The 22,886-nt window shown below is 42.5% G+C and overlaps 1 protein-coding gene across 6 annotated transcripts in view; it reads right to left on the reverse strand.

The window, feature by feature from the left end:
• Nucleotides 1-22,886, reverse strand: part of iqsec1b (IQ motif and Sec7 domain ArfGEF 1b) — a 243,029-nt gene that overhangs the window by 20,580 nt on the left and 199,563 nt on the right. Inside the window, exon 1 of one of the 6 annotated variants that reach the window (XM_080302151.1) lies at nucleotides 22,344-22,500. The exons of 3 other annotated variants lie outside the window; for them this stretch is intronic. In XM_080302151.1, the coding sequence (XP_080158277.1) occupies nucleotides 22,344-22,435 (92 nt within the window). In that variant the 5' untranslated portion in view covers nucleotides 22,436-22,500. Of the gene's footprint in view, nucleotides 1-9,878; nucleotides 10,045-20,604; nucleotides 20,764-22,343; nucleotides 22,501-22,886 lie in introns of those variants that run through there. 2 more of the 6 variants (XM_080302152.1, XM_080302157.1) reach the window with 2 other exon arrangements.

A 22,886-nucleotide genomic window follows, 5' to 3' on the forward strand; every position in this document is an offset into this window, starting at 1 on the left:
TTTAGGACAGCCTGATAATAATTATTTACAATAATCCAGCCTAGAAATAATACATACATGAAGCAGTTTTTCAGCATCACTCTGAGACAAGACATTGCACGTCACGGTATTTACATTTCTGTGGAAAGAAATGTAAAGAAAGTGTAACTTCCTCTTATGTCAGGGAGTCAGATACATAATACTGGGCCTTACTGCCAGATTTCACTTGGAAACAGTCAGTTTGACTGCAAATACATGCAGAAATTGGTCTGATGCCGAGATCAGAGAACTGCTCTCCCTTCATGTCAAGGATAAGATAACGAGTGTTTAACAGGACTGCAAAGGTCTTACACGTAATACCCAACTTCCTGCACCGCCTGGTCTAAATTAGATGCCAAAGTTCTCTGAAATCCTCAGCATGGCTGTAACGAGCTGTAAGGAAGCATTAACATAACAGCCACCCACGTGTGTATAACACAAACCCAAACCAATAATATCGCGACAACCCCAGAAAATCACGTAAGGAGTTGTTTTCTTCCCTGTCTGGAAAGTCCATTTGAGAAATGGTCCAAAGCGAACGATTTATTTACAGAGTGGCTGAATCGGTGAGACGCTCTGCACATTAGACCCGCCCTGTTTTATAAACAGCCGCTTCTTCCGCTTTCCATGATAAAACTTCAGTCTCCTGGTTCAAGCTAACATTACTCCAGTGACGTCGCAAATCTCAGGTTTCAGAAAACTCCACTGGAGCCACTGAAGACATTACGCAACTCTTTTCACCATTTCAAAATATTAACCTCTTCCTGACGTTTAGAGGTCCTGCCGTCCAGCAGAGGTGCCAGATGTGGTGTTAAAACGTGAAGTCTTAACACAAACAATCACACCCACATTTCCTCCAGGGTGCACCTTCCCTCTTGTTTCATTACAGCTGCCGTTTCGAATCAGAAACTCACAAAGTGCCTCAGAGTCCCATGACAGTGCATAAATTGCGGCCTGATAGAATTTTAATGATGTGTTGGTAGCGGGCGCTGGTGTGTCAGAGCAAGTGGAGGGGGAGGGAGGGGGAGGGAGGGCAGGTGATGCGAGGACAGTGCTGGTGTCACCACCTCCCCTGGAGACATCCTCCCTGTGCTGCTGTGTGACTTCTTCAAAAACCAGAGTCTCTTCTCACTGTGTCACTCTGCAGTGATGAATTAATTACTGCGACCTGCCACTCACACGTTTGCCGTGCAGCCACGCTGACTTGTACGTTTCATCGTGAGCTGATTAAGCCTAACTTGATGAAACCTGAGTTAGAGGGCACTGAGTTGGGAACAGTAAAATATGAGTCAGCTGCATTCACTTGCTTGGCACTCAGTGGGAAAATCAAAGGCTTTCATGCAAAGCGGGCTTCTTCATCAGCAGCTACACCCTGGCACAAAAATCTACTTCATTAAATGCAATTCATCTAATAAGCAGTACCAGCAGTTTTGTTGGACATTTATTAATGCTTTTTCAATTGAGCTGGCAGTGGCCCCTAAATACAGCAGCTGCCATTAGTGAAATGTTCAAGCTGCATCACGAGACCCGTTCAGAGCCAAATCAGAAGCTAAGTACGTGTCCAGCAGCTATTAAAAGACTCAGAGCAAGCACGCACACACTTACCAGCTGTATGACTCCAGCTCCAGTAAGGACTGAGTCCTGTCAGAGGCACACTGCAGACACCACATGTTACCCTGCGAGCCCCTACTCTAGACCCATCACCGCCCTGACCTCGCTTACTCCATCCCTGGGCTAAATGTTCATTTGCTGGCTGACTGTGCTGTGTTCTGACAGAGGACGGCTCCCCTCTCCTTCAACTCTTCTCCACTAAAGCTCTGGCCTCCCTTCTCGGCTTGTGAGGAGGGGCGTTCGCAGGAAGAGGGAGGGAATTCCTCCAGAGGAAAACTGGGTCGTGTGGCAGCGGGGGCACTGGTGTCCCATGGATTTGGAGGGTCTTTAGCAGGAAGGGGCAAGAAGTTAAAACTGGACAGAGAGGGAGAAAACTCTGGTGGTGAGAGAGAACTGCAGTAAGGATGAGGCCTGGGAAAAACCCCCTGGATATAGCGTTTTAGCTGGAGTTGGGATTGCATTAATATCAGTTCACCTCAGTAGATCTGCCCAACGTTCAGCTTTAATCAGCACCTGATAATCAGCTCTCTAGGACTGCTGATCAAAGGCCTTGAAAGTGTGCATTAGAAGATAGTATCACAGCCACAGCTTTCCAGCCAACATTACCCAAGGAACAGCTGCTCAGCCAGCTGACTGGCTCAACCATCCTTTAAACAAACAATCCGAGTTTAGAGGGAATGTTTGACTCACAACTCTTTGCATCTTTGTGCTGATGATGTTCCCACCTCAACCACATAAACTAAAGCCCTGAGGAGGGCCCCTCCACTTCCGGTTCATGACATCATTACCTCCCCCCCCCAAAAAAGATGGGTGTGGACCAAAGATTATATCAACCACATATAGTAAAGCAGTGTGATAAGACAGCTAACAGTGGTAGCTGGGACTGTAAGGCCTCTCTGGTTACACATCTTATATCCTATTTCCCCTCAAGGAAACAAAGAATAATGGAAAATAATCCTGAATACAATAAGTCAAAGGTAAAAATAAAGATAGAGTATGAAGTGAATAAGCCATTACGGAACTTAGAAAAGAGGACAAAATGTCTCCCTTATGGAGGTTTTATATATGGTGCAGCAGAGTGTAGTGATAAGAGTTTAGCATTCATTACTGCTACCTGTGGTACACAAGGGAAGCTCAGCTAGCAGCAGAAATGTTTTCACAGCAGAAGAATATTGAACTAAAACGGGTCTGAACTGAGCTCAAGTGATGCAAAAACCTGGATAAGATCTGAAAATCCCGCAAAGTCCCCGTCACTGGCGGAGTCATTATTTATTAATTAAAGTATTCACCCCCACTGAACATCGCCGGGGGAACCTGGTTCTCCTTTAGCTTTAATCATGACTGCGCAGCTTAAGGTAGAGCAGCAGCATTTAACACTCACTCTGCTTGAATGCAGAGAGGGACAGTTGGAGCCAGCTGCCTTTGATCAGACCTTGGGTTATTTTGGTCTCTCGCATCTCTATCGTGACAGCGATTACGGTACAGTAGTTAACAGAGATGGGATGTATTCTTACCTCCCAGATGAGTTTGAGACAGTGCGATAAGCTGACATGGAAGGACTCGTAAACACACTGCAGCTTGGTAAAAACATTAAAATAATCTTAAGTGTTGCCTGCTCCATATAAAAGCAAAGTTGCTGATTGCCTCTCATTCATCTTAGATTAGGGTTCCAGCTGGATCCCTAATCTAAGATGTTAACTAATGTGAATTTCTGTGTATGGAGACGCAACAAATTTGCAATCAATGGCAAGAGATATTCACAGCTATATCACACCTAATCACTGTATTATCGCAGGCGGATTGGTACAGCTTTTGTTTTATTGCCGTCTCGATGCATCAAAGACGGTTTGAACATGTTTGACTGACACTATTTTAGCTAGTGTGACTGTAGCATTGCTGGACCTTCAAGCTATTTCCAAGGTTGAACCATTGCTCACTTTAAGCTAACCAATTTACATCTTGATATAGTTTTCACATACTCTCTAAATTAAGCAACAAGGACATACATATAATTTTTATATTAAAATTTCAGCACAACTAAGAGACAATCAATAGTTTGTGAAATAAAATAAAATTCAAAATTTAGTACTCACTGTGTGAGCCATTAAAATACATATGACACAACAGATCTTATTATTCATCCAGTGCTGTCTACTTCTCCCCCACACCACCTTACATCAGGTTCCCCCTGTGACCTTTGAGCTACGTGAGCAGAATCACATCATCTGAATGTCTGTATGTGACAGGAATAACTCAGAACATTAATATTACAAATGTGTTGATTTACAGACATGTTGTCAGTTTTTTAAGGTAAGCTAGCTTTTCTGTGCTTACAGTTAACTCCCATTTTTCACTGCACTGGTATGTGCGTCCTCGTGTGTTTACCCTTTATTGATCCGACACAAAAGCACACGGAGGAATTCATAAAGCAGCTGGTCTTTTTCAAACAGCCAAACAGTTTCAATTGAGTGCATTCAAAGCGAGTTTAAAGAGTGACAACTCATCACAGGATGGCTCTTTTAAGGGCTTGAGTTACAGACACACCTGTCACACTCTGTCTAGACTCCAAAGTGGGAACAGCAGTGCTCCTTGTCCTTGTATTAATCCCTATATCACTTCCAGTTCCTCAGCGCTGAGGACGGAGGGTGTGACAGCTCTGGTCCAACTATAACGACCAGATCTTACTCTCGTCTTACACACACTTCAGTCTCCGTCTACGGCAGGCAAACCTTAGCTCTTCTCACTACCAACACCTCCTTATACAGCCAGGATGACAACATGCCACACCCACAGCTGTGTGGGTGTGGCACATTTCACATACTGCACGAGACACCAGCGGGGGCAAAAATAGAGTCATTGACAGACACTACATTTTCTGCTTCACTTGGTAAGTAAATTGAGCAGTCTGTGTGAGTCGGGTACCTGGAGACAAATGTGTCTGCATGTCCACCTTCCCCAGATGCTCTGATCTGTGGTTTAAAACAACAGCAGCACTGATTAGAAGCTCAGGGAGCTTACCCGGATTCACTAGGCAGAGTCTCAGAGGAGAGACATTTTTCACAGGGAGAGGTGATGAATAAGTCGCATCAAATAATGAGATCATCAGCTTTAAAGATCTGGGGGCCTGATGCTTTTCCCTGTGTTAGATCATTGCTAGTTAAATAACCTGACAGTTAGATAACCCGCATAGCAGGGAAACATTTTTACAGACACATCTGAAAAACTTAAGGAAGCTTGGTCACAGCCATGGAGCTGCTATTTTTAGTTTCTGTTTACTTCCTGTAAGTTCTATTCTGATGAGTTGCACTCTCGCACAGAGAACAAATATTAGCTTCTGTTTCAAACAGACTCAAATGTTGCATCACTGGTTACGAGAGCTGTTCCTCCAGCTACGATTGGGTTGAAGGACCCGAGGTTTCCAGGCCGGATAGTGGCTGAATGTTCAGAGAGTGCATCTTCTTTTTGTCTGACATTCACCAAGAATTCATCTTCTAGGGTGAGACTGTCAATGTTGAGCTCTACTGTAATTTCTGAGAACCCAGAGCAGTGCCACAGTGCACTTGTGTGCTGGCTTAGAGCTTTTCAGGAGATTTTTAGCCAAACCAACACAATCCCGGCTAATCACCAGATCACTTGCCACACTTGAGTGCCTGAAAGTTGAGGCATTGTTTTGACACACTCGAGGTGATTCAGCAGGAACCATAGAGGTATGGTAGAAATGACAGCTCTTCCATTGAATGTGATTCATGAGAATATGATCTTGAATAAGATCATACTGAATAAGAGATCTTCTAAAAATATTTTCTTTTCATTTTATCAGCAGCTGACCTCATTCAGTTACAGCAACGAATCACCTTTTCCCCCATTTTTTTCTACCAAGCTGTTTTCATACATGTAAAAATGTAAAAAAGTGAGAAGGAAAACTCACTTTTCAAGGTGCTTGGAAGATTTCACAAAGAGTAAAACACAACCTTGTTTGCAGTTGCTATACAATAAGCATGGTCTGCGGTGCACTCCCTCCCCCCCGTTACCACCACAACAAAGTCTAATTCTATGGGAAACACTGATGTGACTCAGGAAGTAAAAATATTTTCAGAGTTGAGAATGTCTTTGTTATAGTTAGAAATATGAGATTATATTTGAACTGATTCTTTTTACAAGCCACTTCACTTTAATTATGGGTCAGAACTAAACGTACACAAACAGGCACCATTTCAAAAATTCAGTGGAGCCATAAAAGCCGTTTTTCCATTAACCTACACCGACTTGGAGCAGAAGCTGTAGCATATTTTCACAAGTACCAGCTCATTCCTAATTATCTCCTGTTTACAGACACTAGGGAATACGTTCATGTAGAAGTGAAAACAAAGATCCAGGCCCTTGTGCTCTGTTGGAGCTGGTCACACCACCCACAACCCAAACTGAGCGCTCCTCAGGCCCAACCCAGAAAGCAGACAGGGCGTCTGGCTGCCCGTTCTAAAGCTGTTTGGCTCCACTTCAGCCCTGTAATCCCTGAGCACAGAACCCACCCACGTGTGGCCTTCACGGGGAGGCGGTGGCCCTGCCCTCTCAGCCTCAAGCCTCTTCATGAGAGAGAGAGACAGAGAGCGAGAGAGGGAGGATTAACTTAACTAACCGCTGGTTCTCATGCTCTGTGCTGGTCATGTTGCTCCTAGCCAGCAACAGAGCACATGCAGCGCACAGCTCACATTACTTAAAAACAAATAACATTCACATGCAAGCATCACCCATTAAAAGCTATGAAACAAACACACACATACTGCAGATACAAGAGCTGGCAGATGAAAACATACTTGATGGTTTGTTGGTGTCCTTATGGAATAATATCTGTTCACGTTTATGCTCTGCTGTTGTAGCTCCTCCGACCACCACGCAGTTATTTAGCTTATCTCCTCTAATCCTCAAGCCATAACTCTTCCTCCATCCTGTATCTGAGCTGCCCATGAGCTCTAATACCAAACCGTTAACTCACAGCAGCACAGGGAGAAGTAAATATTGAGCAGCATCACAGGACGTTATTACAACCCGAGTCTTATCATGTATCGTTTCACTTTTAAGAGCTGTGAACACAGTGATGGATGCTGGATCAGTGGTTCTGCAGCACTCACCAGGATACAATGTAGGCCTCTCTTAGAGAATAAAAGAAATATTCTCCTACTTTGCTCTTATGTAGAAAACAAATTAATATATTTCTCAAAAACAGTTGACGTCAGTTTTACTCAGTTTGGGATCTTCCTTGCAGAGGTCACATAATTCAATTCAATTCAATTTTATTTATATAGCGCCAAATCACAACAACAGTCACCTCAAGGTGGCTTTATATTGTAAGGTAGACCTCACAATAACACATACATAGAGAAACCCAACAAACATATGACCCCTTATGAGCAAGCACTTTGGTGACAGTGGGAAGGAAAAACTCCCTTTTAACAGGAAGAAACCTTCGGCAGAACCAGGCTCAGGGAGGCTGCCCAGTCGTGGCAGATAGCCGATCACATAAATTCACAGTGATATGCTTGCACTTGCAACAACTTGCTGATGTTACTTTCTACATTAACAAATACAAATAATACTTTTTAATATAATATGACATTTAAGGGCACTGTAAAGGTTTAATCTGTTCAGATAAAGTGTTTATAGTAAATGTCAAGATTATTTGACCCTGGTTGATTTATTTTTATTTTCCTCATCAGTAGAAGTTTGACTAAACCAATCCAACTATATTTTAAAATCTTTTCAAATCTGCTAAAGGTTTCCAGTATTACTTAAAATAAAACCAAAGTTTTAATAAACCACACATATCTGTTAATCAAGCCAGACAGGTTTATTCCCAGCTCTAGTAAACAAGATTTATCGCTGCCTCGGATTCTAAAATCAATCAGTGTCACTCTCGGGTATAAGTCCGTGCATGGTGTTAAGTTCTACTTTATGTATGTGTTCCAAAACAGGGCTGAGCTTTTAGAACCGCATCCTATCTTCAGTATTTGTTGTTGTAATGTCTGTGCATTCAATCCACCCAAACCATGATGCTATCAGGTGATTCAAGACAGGAAGTATTTTTCAGATGTCCCCCACAGATGGTGATGCTGTCTCGTCATTCTTTTTTACAGATTTTTTTCCATTAAGAAAAACAAAAGAAAAAACAATCAGATTTCATCCAACCAAATGACAGTAGATAACATTTACTGAAGCTCATCGTGTCGGTGTCTCAGACAGAACACATGGCAGATCCCGACATGTTTAGTTTGCAGTAAAAACAGATGAGCATCTTGCAGTGGCGTAAACCTGAGGCGCTCTCTGTAAAGCTGCTGCTGCTTCATTAGTATTCATAAACATTTTTCTATTCCAGGCAGAGCGGCTGGCTGAGTGTGCTCAGTTTGAGTCTGAGAATGGCTGGACACTGGCTATGCGTGATGGGAAAATGCAAAAGTACTAAGGGGAATAAAAAAAACAAGGCGCGCTGACTTCAGATAAACTGAAACAGGATAGGAACACGGTTCACAACAAGGATGCTGAAACACTCAGTCCGCACTTTACTGGGACAATTTTGACTTTCCAAATCTTTCCTCATTTGCCTTGTGCATAAAAGCAATTTTTATTTCTTCCAAAATTTTTACCCAATCCAGTTATTGTCCACTGGTCAGTTCACAGCATATCAAAGTGTAACTACTAACAACCAGTGGTGTGCCGATCATCATTATTAACTGTGCTTGTTTTTGAAATTCTTATCTAAAGTTCTGATGTCAGGTGGCATACTCACACAAGTTTCAACCTATAAGAAGTTGCTGCATATGAAACTAACATCTGCTACCTTGTTCCACTAAAGCCTTGCATTTTTTGCATGTTATGACAATGTTGTTTTAAAATGAACAAGTCTTGGAAGAAGAGAGAAGAGGGAAAGTCAAAGTTTCAACCCACTGTGGTTTGGTATTACCCACCCACACTAACTATCAAATGGCTTGAGACTGTATAAAATCGAAAGCAACAACGGCTAAGCAAACTCCCTAGAAGTGAATCAGTAGACTGAGCTTTGGTATTCAGTAACCTCTGAATGTGAAAGTTGCTTCCTGGTACCAGGTGCGTCAAACTAGTGAAATGGGATTTAATTCTAGGTGGAGCAGAGACGCGCTGCCAAGTTTCCTTTTCCCTGAAGCTTCCACACGCTTATGAAGAAGCTGTGTCCTTCTGTTGCAACTTTTAACTTAGCTTTTATAGACTGCATATTTACACCCTTTACAGGCAAATTAAATATCAGTTTGCATAAGGGTAATAAACACTGATAAGTGAAATTCTGAAAAACTGCATTGTAGTGTCTGCAGAATTTGACTGGTTGGTGTGAATGCTGTTGGGATAAAGGGCATAAAGGGAAACAGACATGGATGGATGGCTAAAACACAGGACGTCGCATACAAGACTGACTTTCAAGTCTTTTCCCATTTTCAGTTGTTCTTTGGTTAGTTTTAGGCAAGAGAACTACAAAGTCAAGTTTAGTAAAAGGTTATGGTTTAGATTTTACAAACTGAAGACAAACTTCTTTGCTTTCTGCCAGGCCACAGGAAATGAGAGAAACTGATGACGGCTGAATACCCTTCACGGGTCCCTCGGATCACCTCCCCTTTCTCTTTATGTCCCTTCTCTACTATCCATTGCTCATCGCTGGCACCGAGTGGGCAGCACTGCTGCCAAAGTGACTGATGGGCAGCACCCTCCGCTGTCCGCTCTGAGCAGGACCATCAGGCCAAAATTATGCAGTCTGAGATCCTGGCTGAGCGATCATGACAGGTTATGGATTTGCCTGCTGCCCCTGCTGGTTTCAAGGGCATTTTATCCAGACAAGGGAAACAATTCAGAGGCTCAGGAGAAGCACCTGTACATCATCTGCTGCAAGACACAAATGATGGAGGTGGTGGTGGTGGAGTGGGGGTGTGTGGGTGCTCTATTATCAACCAGGAGAAGAGACGAAACCCATCTGGTTCAGGCCTAACAGGATAGTTCCCAAAATGTCACAGATGATACAGGACAAGAAATGGAAATAATCAGGACCTTAAACTAACAAAGAAATGAAATGTCATTCTGTGTTAAAGACAGAAAATGAAAACAGAAGAGAAAATTCGTTCTCTGTGAAGCACGCATGCTGTACGACTGTTGACACGAAGAAAACCAAAGACACCAGAGGTTTAAAGACAAACTAAAGCCACGGCAAGATTACGCTAAGAACATGAACCTACCTTCATTGTAGAGAAGCTCAAGTAAGGACAGAGGCCTGTCTCGACCTAGGGAGACCCAGCTAGACTGTTCATTGACAAGTCCAGACAGCCTGTGGCAGCAGGGCACCGGCTGACGCTACTACCACTCTACACCGACAGACTTCCAGAGAAGCACGGCTCTAGTTCTGGTTAGTGTGAGTAGTAGACGGCTCCTTTCCCGCCCCTTTTTCTGTGATGTAGAACATACACACACATATACACACTGAGGCTGTGAAGGACAGGCAGCACCTCTGTCTATACACGCTGGCTTTGGGCGCTGCTGATGTTGGCATCTGTAATAAAGACCGCCTTTCTCTTTGCTGTGCACTCCTGCCTTCCCGCTGGAGTTTTCACCTCTGCCAAGGAGAGCTGCAAGGCTGAAATGGAAGAAAGGTTGTATGACGGCATTGTGCCGCCTGTGTGTGCCTGCCTGTCAGGGGAAGGGAGTGGCAGCCTGGTGTGACACACTCAATTACACTGGCTGATTGGGGATTATTTTTGGCTTCTACTGGCACCCTAATAAAAGCGAAACACTATACTGCGTTTTCTCCTATAATTACCTCTTCCACTCGTTGCATTAGTTGACCATCGTTCATCTGACATCAAATTACCCTGTTTTATTTAGAGGAAAACATGCTATCACATAACCAATCTTTTTAAAGTGCAACATATGACACCCTGTCAACTGACACCCTGTGCGAACTTCAAGAAACAGTGAGTTCAGTAGGAGTGGCAGTAAGTTAGAGTTATCAGCATTTCTGGAACAGCACATGGTAACTTGCGTGGTTTGCGAGTAATAATGGAGTTTCCATTCTTAATCTAATTGCAGATAATTAACTATTGATAATCAGTGGGGCGAGCCACAAAATAGCTTCACGGCTTAGCCATCTGGAATGCCCTAAAAGTACTTGGACAGAAAAAAAACACGGCTGATTACTACCATATTTTGCCAGAAGACAACAAAATCCTAAATCCACACTAACTACCGAAAAGTTCCTTCTAGCATTTTACTGACCTGAGTAGACTTTTCATTTTTTTTAACATCAGGCTTGAAAAAGCTGGGATGGCCTTTTCTTTTAGAATGAAGAAAGTCCCATGTAAAGATGGTTTAACACAAAGATCAAGACATTACAAGCTGCACTGCAATGGGATGAAATTGTACATACTTCCTGTATCTTCAGTAGGCACAGCTGGAAGTCTTGTAAACATTACATGGATAGAATAAAATAAAATAGAGTTGTGTACTGTATGCTGTTATCAGTAGAGGTAAATGAGTTTTATAGGCGTCCTTGTACTATACTGTATTTTTGATTTTTGGAAGCGATACAGTGGGGCAAAAAAGTATTTAGTCAGCCACCGATTGTGCAAGTTCCCCCACTTAAAATGATGACAGAGGTCAGTAATTTGCACCAGAGGTACACTTCAACTGTGAGAGACAGAATGTGAAAAAAAAATCCATGAATTCACATGGTAGGATTTGTAAAGAATTTATTCGTAAATTAGGGTGGAAAATAAGTATTTGGTCACCTCAAACAAGGAAAATCTCTGGCTCTCACAGACCTGTAACGTCTTCTGTAAGAAGCTTTTCTGTCCCCCACTCGTTACCTGTATGAATGGCACCTGTTTGAACTCATCATCTGTATAAAAGACACCTGTCCACAGCCTCAAACAGTCAGACTCCAAACTCCGCCATGGCCAAGACCAAAGAGCTTTCGAAGGACACCAGGAAAAGTATTGTAGACCTGCACCAGACTGGGAAGAGTGAATCTACAATAGGCAAGCAGCTTGGTGTGAAAAAATCAACTGTGGGAGCAATCATCAGAAAATGGAAGACATACAAGACCACTGATAATCTCCCTCGATCTGGGGCTCCACGCAAGATCTCATCCCGTGGGGTCAAAATGATCATGAGAACGGTGAGCAAAGATCCCAGAACCACACGGGGGAACCTGGTGAATGACCTGCAGAGAGCTGGGACCAAAGTAACAAAGGTCACCATCAGTAACACACTACAACGGCAGGGAATCAAATCCCACAGTGCCAGACGTGTTCCGCTGCTGAAGCCAGTGCATGTCCAGGCCCGTCTGAAGTTTGCCAGAGAGCACATGGATGATACAGCAGAGGATTGGGAGAATGTCATGTGGTCAGATGAAACCAAAGTAGAACTTTTTGGTATAAACTCAACTCGTCGTGTTTGGAGGAAGAAGAATACTGAGTTGCATCCCAAGAACACCATACCTACTGTGAAGCATGGGGGTGGAAACATCATGCTATGGGGCTGTTTTTCCTGCCAAGGGGACAGGACGACTGATCCGTGTTAAGGACAGAATGAATGGGGCCATGTATCGTGAGATTTTGAGCCAAAACCTCCTTCCATCAGTGAGAACTTTGAAGATGAAACGAGGCTGGGTCTTCCAACATGACAACGATCCAAAACACACCGCCCGGGCAACAAAGGAGTGGCTCCGTAAGAAGCATTTGAAAGTCCTGGAGTGGCCTAGCCAGTCTCCAGACCTCAACCCCATAGAAAATCTGTGGCGGGAGTTGAAAGTCCGTGTTGCTCGGCGACAGCCCCAAAACATCACTGCTCTCGAGAAGATCTGCATGGAGGAATGGGCCAAGATACCAGCTACTGTGTGTGCAAACCTGGTAAAGACCTATAGTAAACGTTTGACCTCTGTTATTGCCAACAAAGGTTATGTTACAAAGTATTGAGTTGTATTTTTGTTATTGACCAAATACTTATTTTCCACCCTGATTTACGAATAAATTCTTTACAAATCCTACCATGTGGATTCATGGATTTTTTTTTCACATTCTGTCTCTCACAGTTGAAGTGTACCTCTGGTGCAAATTACTGACCTCTGTCATCATTTTAGGTGGGGGAACTTGCACAATCGGTGGCTGACTAAATACTTTTTTGCCCCACTGTATGTGCGTTCATGTCCAGTTTGAATTGAATAGACAGAATAATCTGCCACTAGTCTACTGAAGGGGCAGGGAAGTGGCAAAATCCATCAAACACAGATCAAGTGCAACCTGAAGAAAACAAAGAAAACCAATGCACACGTTCATAAAAGTTCCTTAAACTGCAGTTACTCTTTTGGCCACTGGAGGCTGGCGCTAAAAAAAGCCAACCCGATTCGAGTACCCAAATGCCCAACTTTACAAATTCATAAAAATGCAATGTTAAGGGATTTCTTACCTGTTTGATTTTGTTAAAGATTAATCAGACAGATAAGTTGATTACTAGGTCTCTTTCTCACTGGGACCTCTCGACTGCAGTTGTCATGTTGGTACCTTTAGTTGTTCTTTTAATGGGATAAACTTGAGAATTTCCTGTGTGGTGCAGGCCATTCAAGAAGTCTGTTCTTTCAGTTTTGGTGAAATGCTAGTATATTATTGGTCTGTTACTTAGTACTATCTACTTCTATGTGATGTAGCTAACTAACTAAGCTTGCTAGCATTGAGTCCAGAAACTAAATGCTATTTTCATCTTTTATATACAGTTTATGACACAGATATACGCAGTGACTTTAAGATACAATGTTTTGTTTTGCAACCATTGTCTATATCCAACTGTGACCCCTTTAGAAAATGTTTCACGATATCTTGTTGTTGTTTTTTTGCTGAATGCTGGTGAGCTAGCATGTGATTTAGTTAGCTGTTAGATTAAATGAGGTCCAAAGAATGCAGAATGAGCTTTATTACTGCCTACCAATAAAAGTAATGTGCTTTACTTTTACAACTGACCCCACCTCTGTCAGGTAGACTAACCAACTCTAAATCCTCCACACACACCTTTTATCTTGCATTTAACATGTGTAGAAACAGAAAACAAGATTCTAGATTAACAGATAGGCAGCTATCCAGTTTGGATGAGTGACCACCAAGTTCAAATAGAGCTAAGTGACTTCTGAATGTTCTCAGAGCTTTGGTTAGCAAGCCAGCGAAGAACATAACAATGTTTACATAAGACAACTCCAGATTTAAAGATGCAGCTACAACATCAGCAGCAATTCCAACTAGCATCAACAGCTACGTTCACTGAAAATAGCATCAATCGTCTGTATGTCTAATATTAAAATCTGTTTGATGATCTGAAGCATCTAAGTGGGAGAAATAGCACTTTCTTATTGTACTGTCCCAAATGTATGTGTATTTTTTAAATTTTCTGATTTGCATTGAAGACATGTGCGTGGTCTTTACACAAAGACCTTCAAATAAAGCTAGGTGAATTCTCAAGATACTCAGACCTGTTAAAATGTTAGCTAGCCAGCTAAAAGCATAAAGATCAGTTCCACCAACAGTCAGCAGCCATGTTCAGTCAAAACAAGTGTAATAAATCCTCAGACAAAACAGCTACAAGAAATATACAGTGCAGTTAAAGACCCTCATTCTTTTTTCTGTTCTCCAGACAGAAACTGAGCTTATACACCATCACCCACTCTACACTAATTTAAAACTTTTGCTGCAGTTCAATCATATAACTCCCATTCACTGCCTCAGCTATAGCCTAATCCTTAATACTTCAAAAAGCAATCTACCATATGTTAAAGTCAATCAGTATAATTTATTTCCCATTAATTTGCTGATACAGGCTTTGAAATGGCCACTTTCAATCATGCTCTGCGGCATGTACTTGTTGTTAAGGCTTTAAACATTTCATTTGCATTCATGATGTGTGTTGCCAGGCGCATTTTATCCTGTACATTTGTGTAGCATAAGTAATTGGCCAGCTGGCCGAGCTGTCGATATTAGTTTTAATGAGCAGGACAAAGAGGTCCAACATGCATACCAACATATACACTGCCAGTTAGGTAACAGAGGCAAGCGCAAATTTATTTTAATGCCATTCAAGACAGCACATGCTGAAAAGACTCAGCCAAGCAGAGGTCAACCAGGGGCCACTGAAAATGCTTACTCTTTCCCAAATAGATCCTTAGACTGATGAAAGGATTTTTGGTTCACTCCTTCTCCCCGAGAGATCCATTCTCCTCACCTTGAACGCTTCCTCTTCAAATGGGAATGCTGCTAACCTTTTGAACCAGCACTTCCTCTACAAATCTACACGCCAAGGGGCCCCTTTTCCACAGTTCGCTCTTACTCTAGCATGTAAAGGAAACCTGAAACACTTCAAAACATGACAAATCTGAGCAGGCAGACTGGGTGGTGTTAAAACATGCAAGTACTACTGCTGACGTACAAGTGCAAAAAAATCACTGTAGAATAACCGTAAATTTCAGGGAAATATGATTTGGACAGTTAGAAGTTATTTCCCTAAGCTAAACAAAATATGGATGTCATGAAAAGGAAGGAGATGGAATTGTTTTTAAGAATGAGAAGGTGAACAGCACGATATATCAAAAAGAAGAGGAAGGAACATTTCCACTCATTTCCTACACTGTTGTGGGCCTCAATCTCAAGAACTAGCAAAAGCTTTTTAGTGAAGTGAGCATCACGTGTCCCTAGAAACTATTTGTTAACTAGTGTTCTGAAGTGTTTGGTGGAAAAAGCAGACTGTGAGGTACCGATGACTAGTGGCTGTTTTCTAAAAAAAATCCTACTGAGGTGGATTCCCAGCAGCAAGATTTCCCAGAAGACAATCATCTTTTTCTGTCTCCTGAGACTATGAATACACCATTTGAATATCTTTCCAAGCAGGCAGCTGAATGGCCTGATAAGACCTGTAGGTTTGAACACGATTGCCAGGCACATCCATCCACTCCCTCCCCTTCACAAGGTTACGTGTACGCTTAACGACATGACATTTTCTTTCCAAGAAGCGAGATTATCACCACGATCTACTGAACTGATTCTGAAATTTCCCATATACACAGCTAATATATTCAAGAAATAATTTCTTGAGTACAAACTCAAAATTGTTCCATCCCCTAATGAGCCCCCCCACTCCCCCACAGAACTGTGACATTTTGACACCAAATTAGCAACAGTTCATGTTTGCTATGGTGCTGTGAGACTGTCATTGCACTTCTTTAAAACTTAAAAACGGTGATGATTCTCAGCAAAGTTTATTTTTTATGCATTTTCCATTTAAACCAAATTACTTCATGTTTATCTTTTAGTTCAGTTTTTTCTCAACTCGGTTCTCTATTTCATACAAACTGGGAGTGTCTCATATGCACATTTTCACACAGCTTGGCTGATTGCACTAAAGCCCCGCCTACCTTTGTTTTAAACTTTTGTGTGTAAAGGACAGCCAGTGGGATGGAAGCTTGCTTTAAAACAGGGGAAATAATGCTAAAACAATGTTTCAGGCTCAGTACAACCCTCAGTTCATCCTAAATTGTACTAAGCTGGAAATAAGAGATGAATGTGGACTACATCTTTACCAACAAGCGGGAATTTGATGCCAACTCCAGCAGCTGGGTGCCAAAACTCATCACGCTCAAAAAGAAATCTAAATTTTGTCATTAATTCATTCCAACAAACATGTTTTTTTGGGTCTGAGAAAATGGCTAACATTTCTTAGACTAAATAGAGATTGTAAATGTCTCACACAATTGTTTCAGCTGCTGAACGTCCAGTTGGGTGCATCAATTAAGCATTTAACAGCATTACATTCTTCACTTTAAGCTCATTTAGCAGTTTTAATTCCAGTTAGGAATCTATTTGAAAATCCATATTCAATGAAGGTCACCTACTTGATGTAGAGCACAAAGCACATGGCCGAAATTATTTGCCTATCTGACCTCAGTCTGCCTTAAGAATCACATCAAGTCTCATTTGAGAAATAACAAAAATTAGTCTGCAAATGAGCTGCTATTTGCTTATCATGAAATTCCAACAGCTCTAATAAGTCTTTCTTTTAAGCATTACATCCAGCGGTACATCCTCTCTCTTCACATTCCAGCAATTGGAAGCTGACTAGCTGCACCTGTGGAAATGTTTTCCTTGAGTAGAAATGTGGAAAACCCAGCTGCCAAGCCACAGTCACCATGGCCAATCTGGTGCAGACCTAGAGTACAAATGGAAAAAAACTGTTCCAACTTTTCACACCACATGCTGTAGACTCAGGATACACTGTACTTTATAACTCAACAATAACATTTCAACTAACTCAGAGAAATGACAGGGTGCAAGGGGACAGAGAACATGAGATATTACAATTCATAATCAGTGCATTAATTCCCAGAGGGCCAGTAAGTTACTTCAGCTTAAGCATCTGTTTATTGAATGTTTGGTTTTTGTTTATGTGGACAAATGAGCCGGGATAGAACCACATGGTTCACACTGACACAGGGATAGATAATCTTAAGCAGCACACAAAGCGTGTGAGGAGATTTTCCACTGATCCTAAATGCAAAGCACACAATCGTATTCCCATTTTCCTTGGCGAGAGTACAGGAAAAGTATGGCTGCTATGAAAGCTCCATTCACTTTATGTTTGTAACAACACAGAGGTACAGTGTGGATTTATTTGAACCATTAGAGTCACAAAAACAAGCTTCATTTGTATGTCTTTACAGTGTGTTTGCACATTTTGAAAGCCACGAACAGAAGAAGTTTATGAATGTCTTTTGTTTTTTTGTTTTTTTTTAGTTCTATGAGTTTAGGTCCATTTAGGTTTGGGTAAACAAACACCCAAGTTTTATTTTTAATATTTGCTGTTTTGCTTTTCTGGACTTTGATGAACAGTTTTCCTAAGACAATTTACACTTTCATGTAGGGTTAGGATTAGAACTAGGGTTAGGGATTAAGGGGGACTTAGACCACGAGCACATCAAAAACAGATCAAATGGAGGAATCTCCTTTGCAAGGTTACACACCCAACAAGAAAAACACAGTCACATGAAGAAGAAAGTTTACACAGAAGTCTGCATGGTCCGCAGAAACCTAAGCATTCTGTTACTGCTTTCATTTCTCAACATGACTGAAATGCTGTATCAGGACCATAAGAGAGCTGTGCATGTACAAATCCCTGCAAATGTCAATGAACTGAAGCAACTTGGCAAAAACAAGATTGCTCCATAGTGAGGTAGAGAAAATGATACAGAATAATGGGATATACTATATTTTTCACATGACGACACAGAGTAGGGTAAAAACTTTCTTTTTCACTTGATTGTCACTCCCACCCCTTAAACCACCCTTTATTTAAAGGCCTGATTTCATCCCACAGGAAACTGTCAGCCTGTTACAGCATGCAGAATACTCATTCCTGTAGTGGGTTTGCCATTCTGCATCAAAAATGCATTGTAGTAGTGAAACTAAATCACTATGACACACGATCGTCCACAATTTAGAGCATCTCAAGAACCCCTGTTATAGCTGCTGACAGTAATTGTGGTAATAATAGGAAGAGACGAGGTGAGCACCAGCATAATAATCCCCTGCAGCCTTTCCCTGCCACATGTTATTGGGCTTTATGGCAGCCTGTTGACACCAATCCTAGAGACTCAGTGGACCAATGCTGGGCAGGCATAAACAGGCTGTAATCTCTATGGCAGACTGGCTGGAACCATACGTCTTATCACTGGGCATTTGAGAGGTGGAGAATTGTGTGTATACAAAGACTTGTACTTTCGTCTAAACAGTAATGCCCACATCCTCAGGTATAACGTAGAGCCAATCAATTAGTAACACAACAATCAGAAGTGCACGGCCACCATAAGGCCATTTGTGTGCCTGTTCTCTAGAACCATGCAGGGGTCAAAAGTCACGAGTGGTCATCAAGCACGGCAATAAAAAAGACAACAAGAATGGGAAATTGTGGTGGTTCCAAAACATGACGGCTTGGACTTGAACAAGTTTGTTCCCTTCACAGTGAGCCTGCACCAGTTTGGAGTGAAAGGCCTGTCTCACCCTGTGCCTCACGCTCCACCACTGAAGGACATCTTGTGTGCATAAACTGGCAGACCACATGCTTTGACCAAATGGTCAATGACACTCTGCGAATGAGAAAGGTTGGACTGTGCATGTGCAAAAATGTAAAGAGTAACTATAATCTAAAAAATCTCTCAACATTTCTATTCAGGATTCTTTGAGTGATATCACTCTAGCATTCTTGCTGCATATGATTCACTTGACCAAACACAAAGAGGGCAACTCAAATTTAAAGATGAGAACAAATGTGGCTCTGATGACTCTGTGCATCAGATTTTGGATTCCATTCAACCTCAGCAAACTCCAATCAGAATCATTATCCTGGAGTCAAGTCTCCTTGGAGTGATAATGACTGATGGGCCAGCAGAGTGAGCCTCTGTCCGGCCGGCTGGGCCCATACCTAATGCCTTTCAAATCATATGCAAGATGAGTCATCAGGAGCTTGTCAAAGCTTCCTGGCTCCTTTTCACCTCCTTTGATTCGTCCTCCTCCTTCTGATGAGCCTGTGATTTATCGAGCACTCGCTGATGTAGTTTGCATTAAAAAACAGCCTAAACCTTTCTGCGTGCTTCACTCTTGGAGTGATTTGGATGCGTTCTCTTCTCAGAACACTTATGGCACCATCCGCTTTATTTTCTGCACCCGAGCTGCAGATTCAAAACAGGCAGGAAATGTCTTCCTAAACGTTGGACAAGGCAACAAATTTCCTGTTTAGCAACAGCTGTGATGCACTGAATCTAAACCCTAAAAAAAGTGTAGAGTCACAAACATTCTCATGAGTGCAACACAACGGCAGAGCTCAACCCATTTTAATTCATAACCCTAGAGGATTTCATCATTGTAGAATTATCTGATACCAAGCAGCTTAATGCTGCATAATCTACCCAACCTGAAAATCCTGCCCCTGAGGACAGAAACCAAGAACCGAAAAAGCAGTTCTGGCCTCAGAGCCTGAAAGCCCTGGATGTGGGCTGTCAGGCTACATACAGGAAAAAAAAAATCACACAAGTTAGACGTAATCCTGTGCTGCGGGCCAAAGCAGGATGAATTAATATTGAATTAATATTATTAAACCGTATTAAGACATGCAAGCCAATGAGTACTGGTACAAGGCAGAGGGGAGTGACTGCTGAGGACCCTCCATCTCATTTGCAATAATGGTTAGTATGGCACAGGAGCCTGTCCACTTTGTACGCTGAATGCTGTCTAGGTCAGCAGAGAGAAGCCTGATGTAATGAACTATTCCTGGGTCTGTTTAAATGATCAATAGGAATTCATCACACGAACGCCTGCCCTCAGCAAAAGTAGAACCGGGATGCAGCAGAGTTAAAGACAACACCAAAGAGAAAAAACATCAACAACAAGTGCACAACCCCTGGTTTGCAAGGCTGCTCGGAGGACACATCTGCCTCTGCATAGAGGGAGAGCAGATGGGGGGAGAGAGAGAGATAAAGGACAACAACAGTCCAGGCGCTGTCTGAGAAGTTGGACTGTCCCTTCAACCCCAGTTTGCTACAGCGAGCAGCAGGCAGCAAACATCAGCTGCCATGACATCAGACTATTCGAGAGAGATGGGAAGAGGGAGTGATGAGTGAGGGTGGAAGTGGTGGGGCGTAGGGTGGGGGGTGGGCACAGTGCATTTGCAGCTGCTGCAGTCATCCCTGCCAGACACCTGCTCAGGCAGCGGGTGTAAACAAGATCATACGTAGCCCGCAAGCACTCTCTTTCTCCGTCTCTGCTCTCACCTCACACACACTCCAAAGATTAGAAAAGAAGAAAAAGCAGTCCCAGCTAGGCCAATATGCAGGTATGACATGACAGAAAATGAAAATAACAGAAGCACGAGGAGAAGCAGCCCTACCGGCAGGGAGAGACAGCGAGCAGCCCGGCATATGGTCGACACTGGCAGCGTGAAGGCAGGGGACCATCCTTCCACATTCACCTCCAGCTTCAGAGAGAGAGAGAGACAGCTCGGGCCCTGCTGTACTCCGAGTCCCCTCAACACCACCACCACCACCACTTTCTGTCACTCTCTCAGCATAGCCCCTCCTCTATTCCCTTTCTCTAACTCTCTGTTTCTCTCTCTCTAACCCCCACTCACTCCCTCCCTCTCAGTGGAGTTGTGTGTCCAGCCTGACGCAGCCCGGCAAGTCCTTGCCGCTCGCTGGCAGCACAGCAAGGTCAAGGTTTTTCTCTGCACCTAGTCCTTCACACTGACAGAGAGCGAGAGAGAGGGAGGCAGCACTGAGACCTGAGTGCGTGCAGCCTTTTCATGCACCGGCTTATTCTCCTCTCTGGGCGAATGTGCAGTAATTAATGAGATGAACTGCTCCGAGTTTGATTGCAGGGAAACATGCAGACAGCAAAGTGGGAAATAAAGAGACGTAAACATCAGTGATTCTTCTGGGAAAATGGTGAATTTAATCCGTATGACTGAACAAGAAATGATCTGTTTTTGCTGAGTAAGCCTCTGAGTTTGATATTGTGAAGATTTTAGACTGACAGTGATGCCAATAACTGATAGCTTGCTTGGAGAAAAAAAAAGGTGTATATTTACTCCATTGAGCCAAAACAAAAAAAATATTACCTCCATGTTGTATGTGGGATCAATCAGCAGGTATAAAGATATGATTGAAAAAGGCAGGACCCAAACTGCAAAGTTCACATGATGGTAATTTGACAGTAGAGAGACCACATTCTGATGGTGGTGTGACTTACCATCAACAGCAGCAGGATGTTGGAGGAAGTGTTGGAATAAGCCTCATCCCATTCTAAGTCACAGCTTACATGACCTATAGGATGTGCTGCTAATGTCTTGGCACCAGATATTATAGAGGAATCTTCGAGGCCTGGACTCTAGAAGACCTGTGATCGGTTAGAGGTAATTTGGCTGCATGCAAAGACTGACAGCATATTAGCTACTTAGGTGGTCAGGATGCTTTGGCACATTGGTAACCTTTTGTGATTTGACCAATTTTAAATGCTTTCATTTAAGAACTTTGACTATTTGTGGATTGGAATGAAGTGGTATTTAAAAAGCCATATTACCTTTTTCACATGCATTTATGAATCCACGCACTTGAGCAATTTATCTACCTTGTATTACACTCATGGCAAATTTTGAATTACCAGATAACGTAACAACTTAACTGTGGAAACTCACAGAGAAACACACAGAGATGTGCCTTTACCTACCAGGAGGTTTGAACCAGCTGCCTTCTAGCTGTGAGATAATGCTACTTTTTGGATAATAACCCAAAGTATCTGAATTGAAAATACCTCCAAATCATTACTAAAGTTAAGTACTACCATTAGTACTGACTTTGAGCTGTACTTGGTTTCTATGTTTAGCTGAAACCCATTACTACAACACCACCACCATCAACAACAATAACACAGCAGCGTGGCATTAAGCCAATGGTCTAAATTTAGCTAAAACTGTGAGGTGATAAGCACTGCTGAAGCTGACAAAACTGGCTGAAAGGTGGTGATGAAGCACGCAGTCCTGCATCTGACAGACGATGGAAGTCAATTAAACAGACTAACAGAGAGAAGCGTTCTTTTTTTAAATGAAGGAGCTTCTAAGAGTGTACGACTCACTGTTTCGACAATGAACTGCAGCTGGCATGGAACGGCATTAATATCCTGAGCTCGTTTCTCTGTCCACTTGCTGAAAGTTTGCCAGGGGTCATGTCCTCTTCCAAGACTGGCACTCACAGGCTTGTGGCCACTACTGTTTATACAGCGAGGCCACGAGAAACTGACATAAGGAGAGAGTGGAGACTACTTACTGTGCTCCTATCACTGGGCCTATAGGATTACTAGTAATGGGATTTCCCACTAATGGCTCCTCCTGACAGGTGGTGTCCCAGTTTAGATCACATCACCTAGGTTTAAATATTTCTCTTCCATGTGCTGCCAAAAAAACCTGCCTTAGCTGTTTACACCAGCGTGTTCCCTGCAGCGAGAATAAAAATAACTACTAGTAGCTTCAAATAATTCATTCTGCAAACAAGTGACACCGACATGACAGCACCTTGAAGAAAGCCAGATTACTGAATCAAATCGTGTTTTTAGTTTGCTGTTTCTAAAAGATGGAACTCAAGACAGCAAAAACAGAAAGACAGGGCAAACGGGTGGATT

The sequence above is a fragment of the Astatotilapia calliptera genome, chromosome 5, assembly GCF_964374335.1.
Source record: "Astatotilapia calliptera chromosome 5, fAstCal68.1, whole genome shotgun sequence".
Lineage (NCBI taxonomy): Eukaryota > Metazoa > Chordata > Actinopteri > Cichliformes > Cichlidae > Astatotilapia > Astatotilapia calliptera.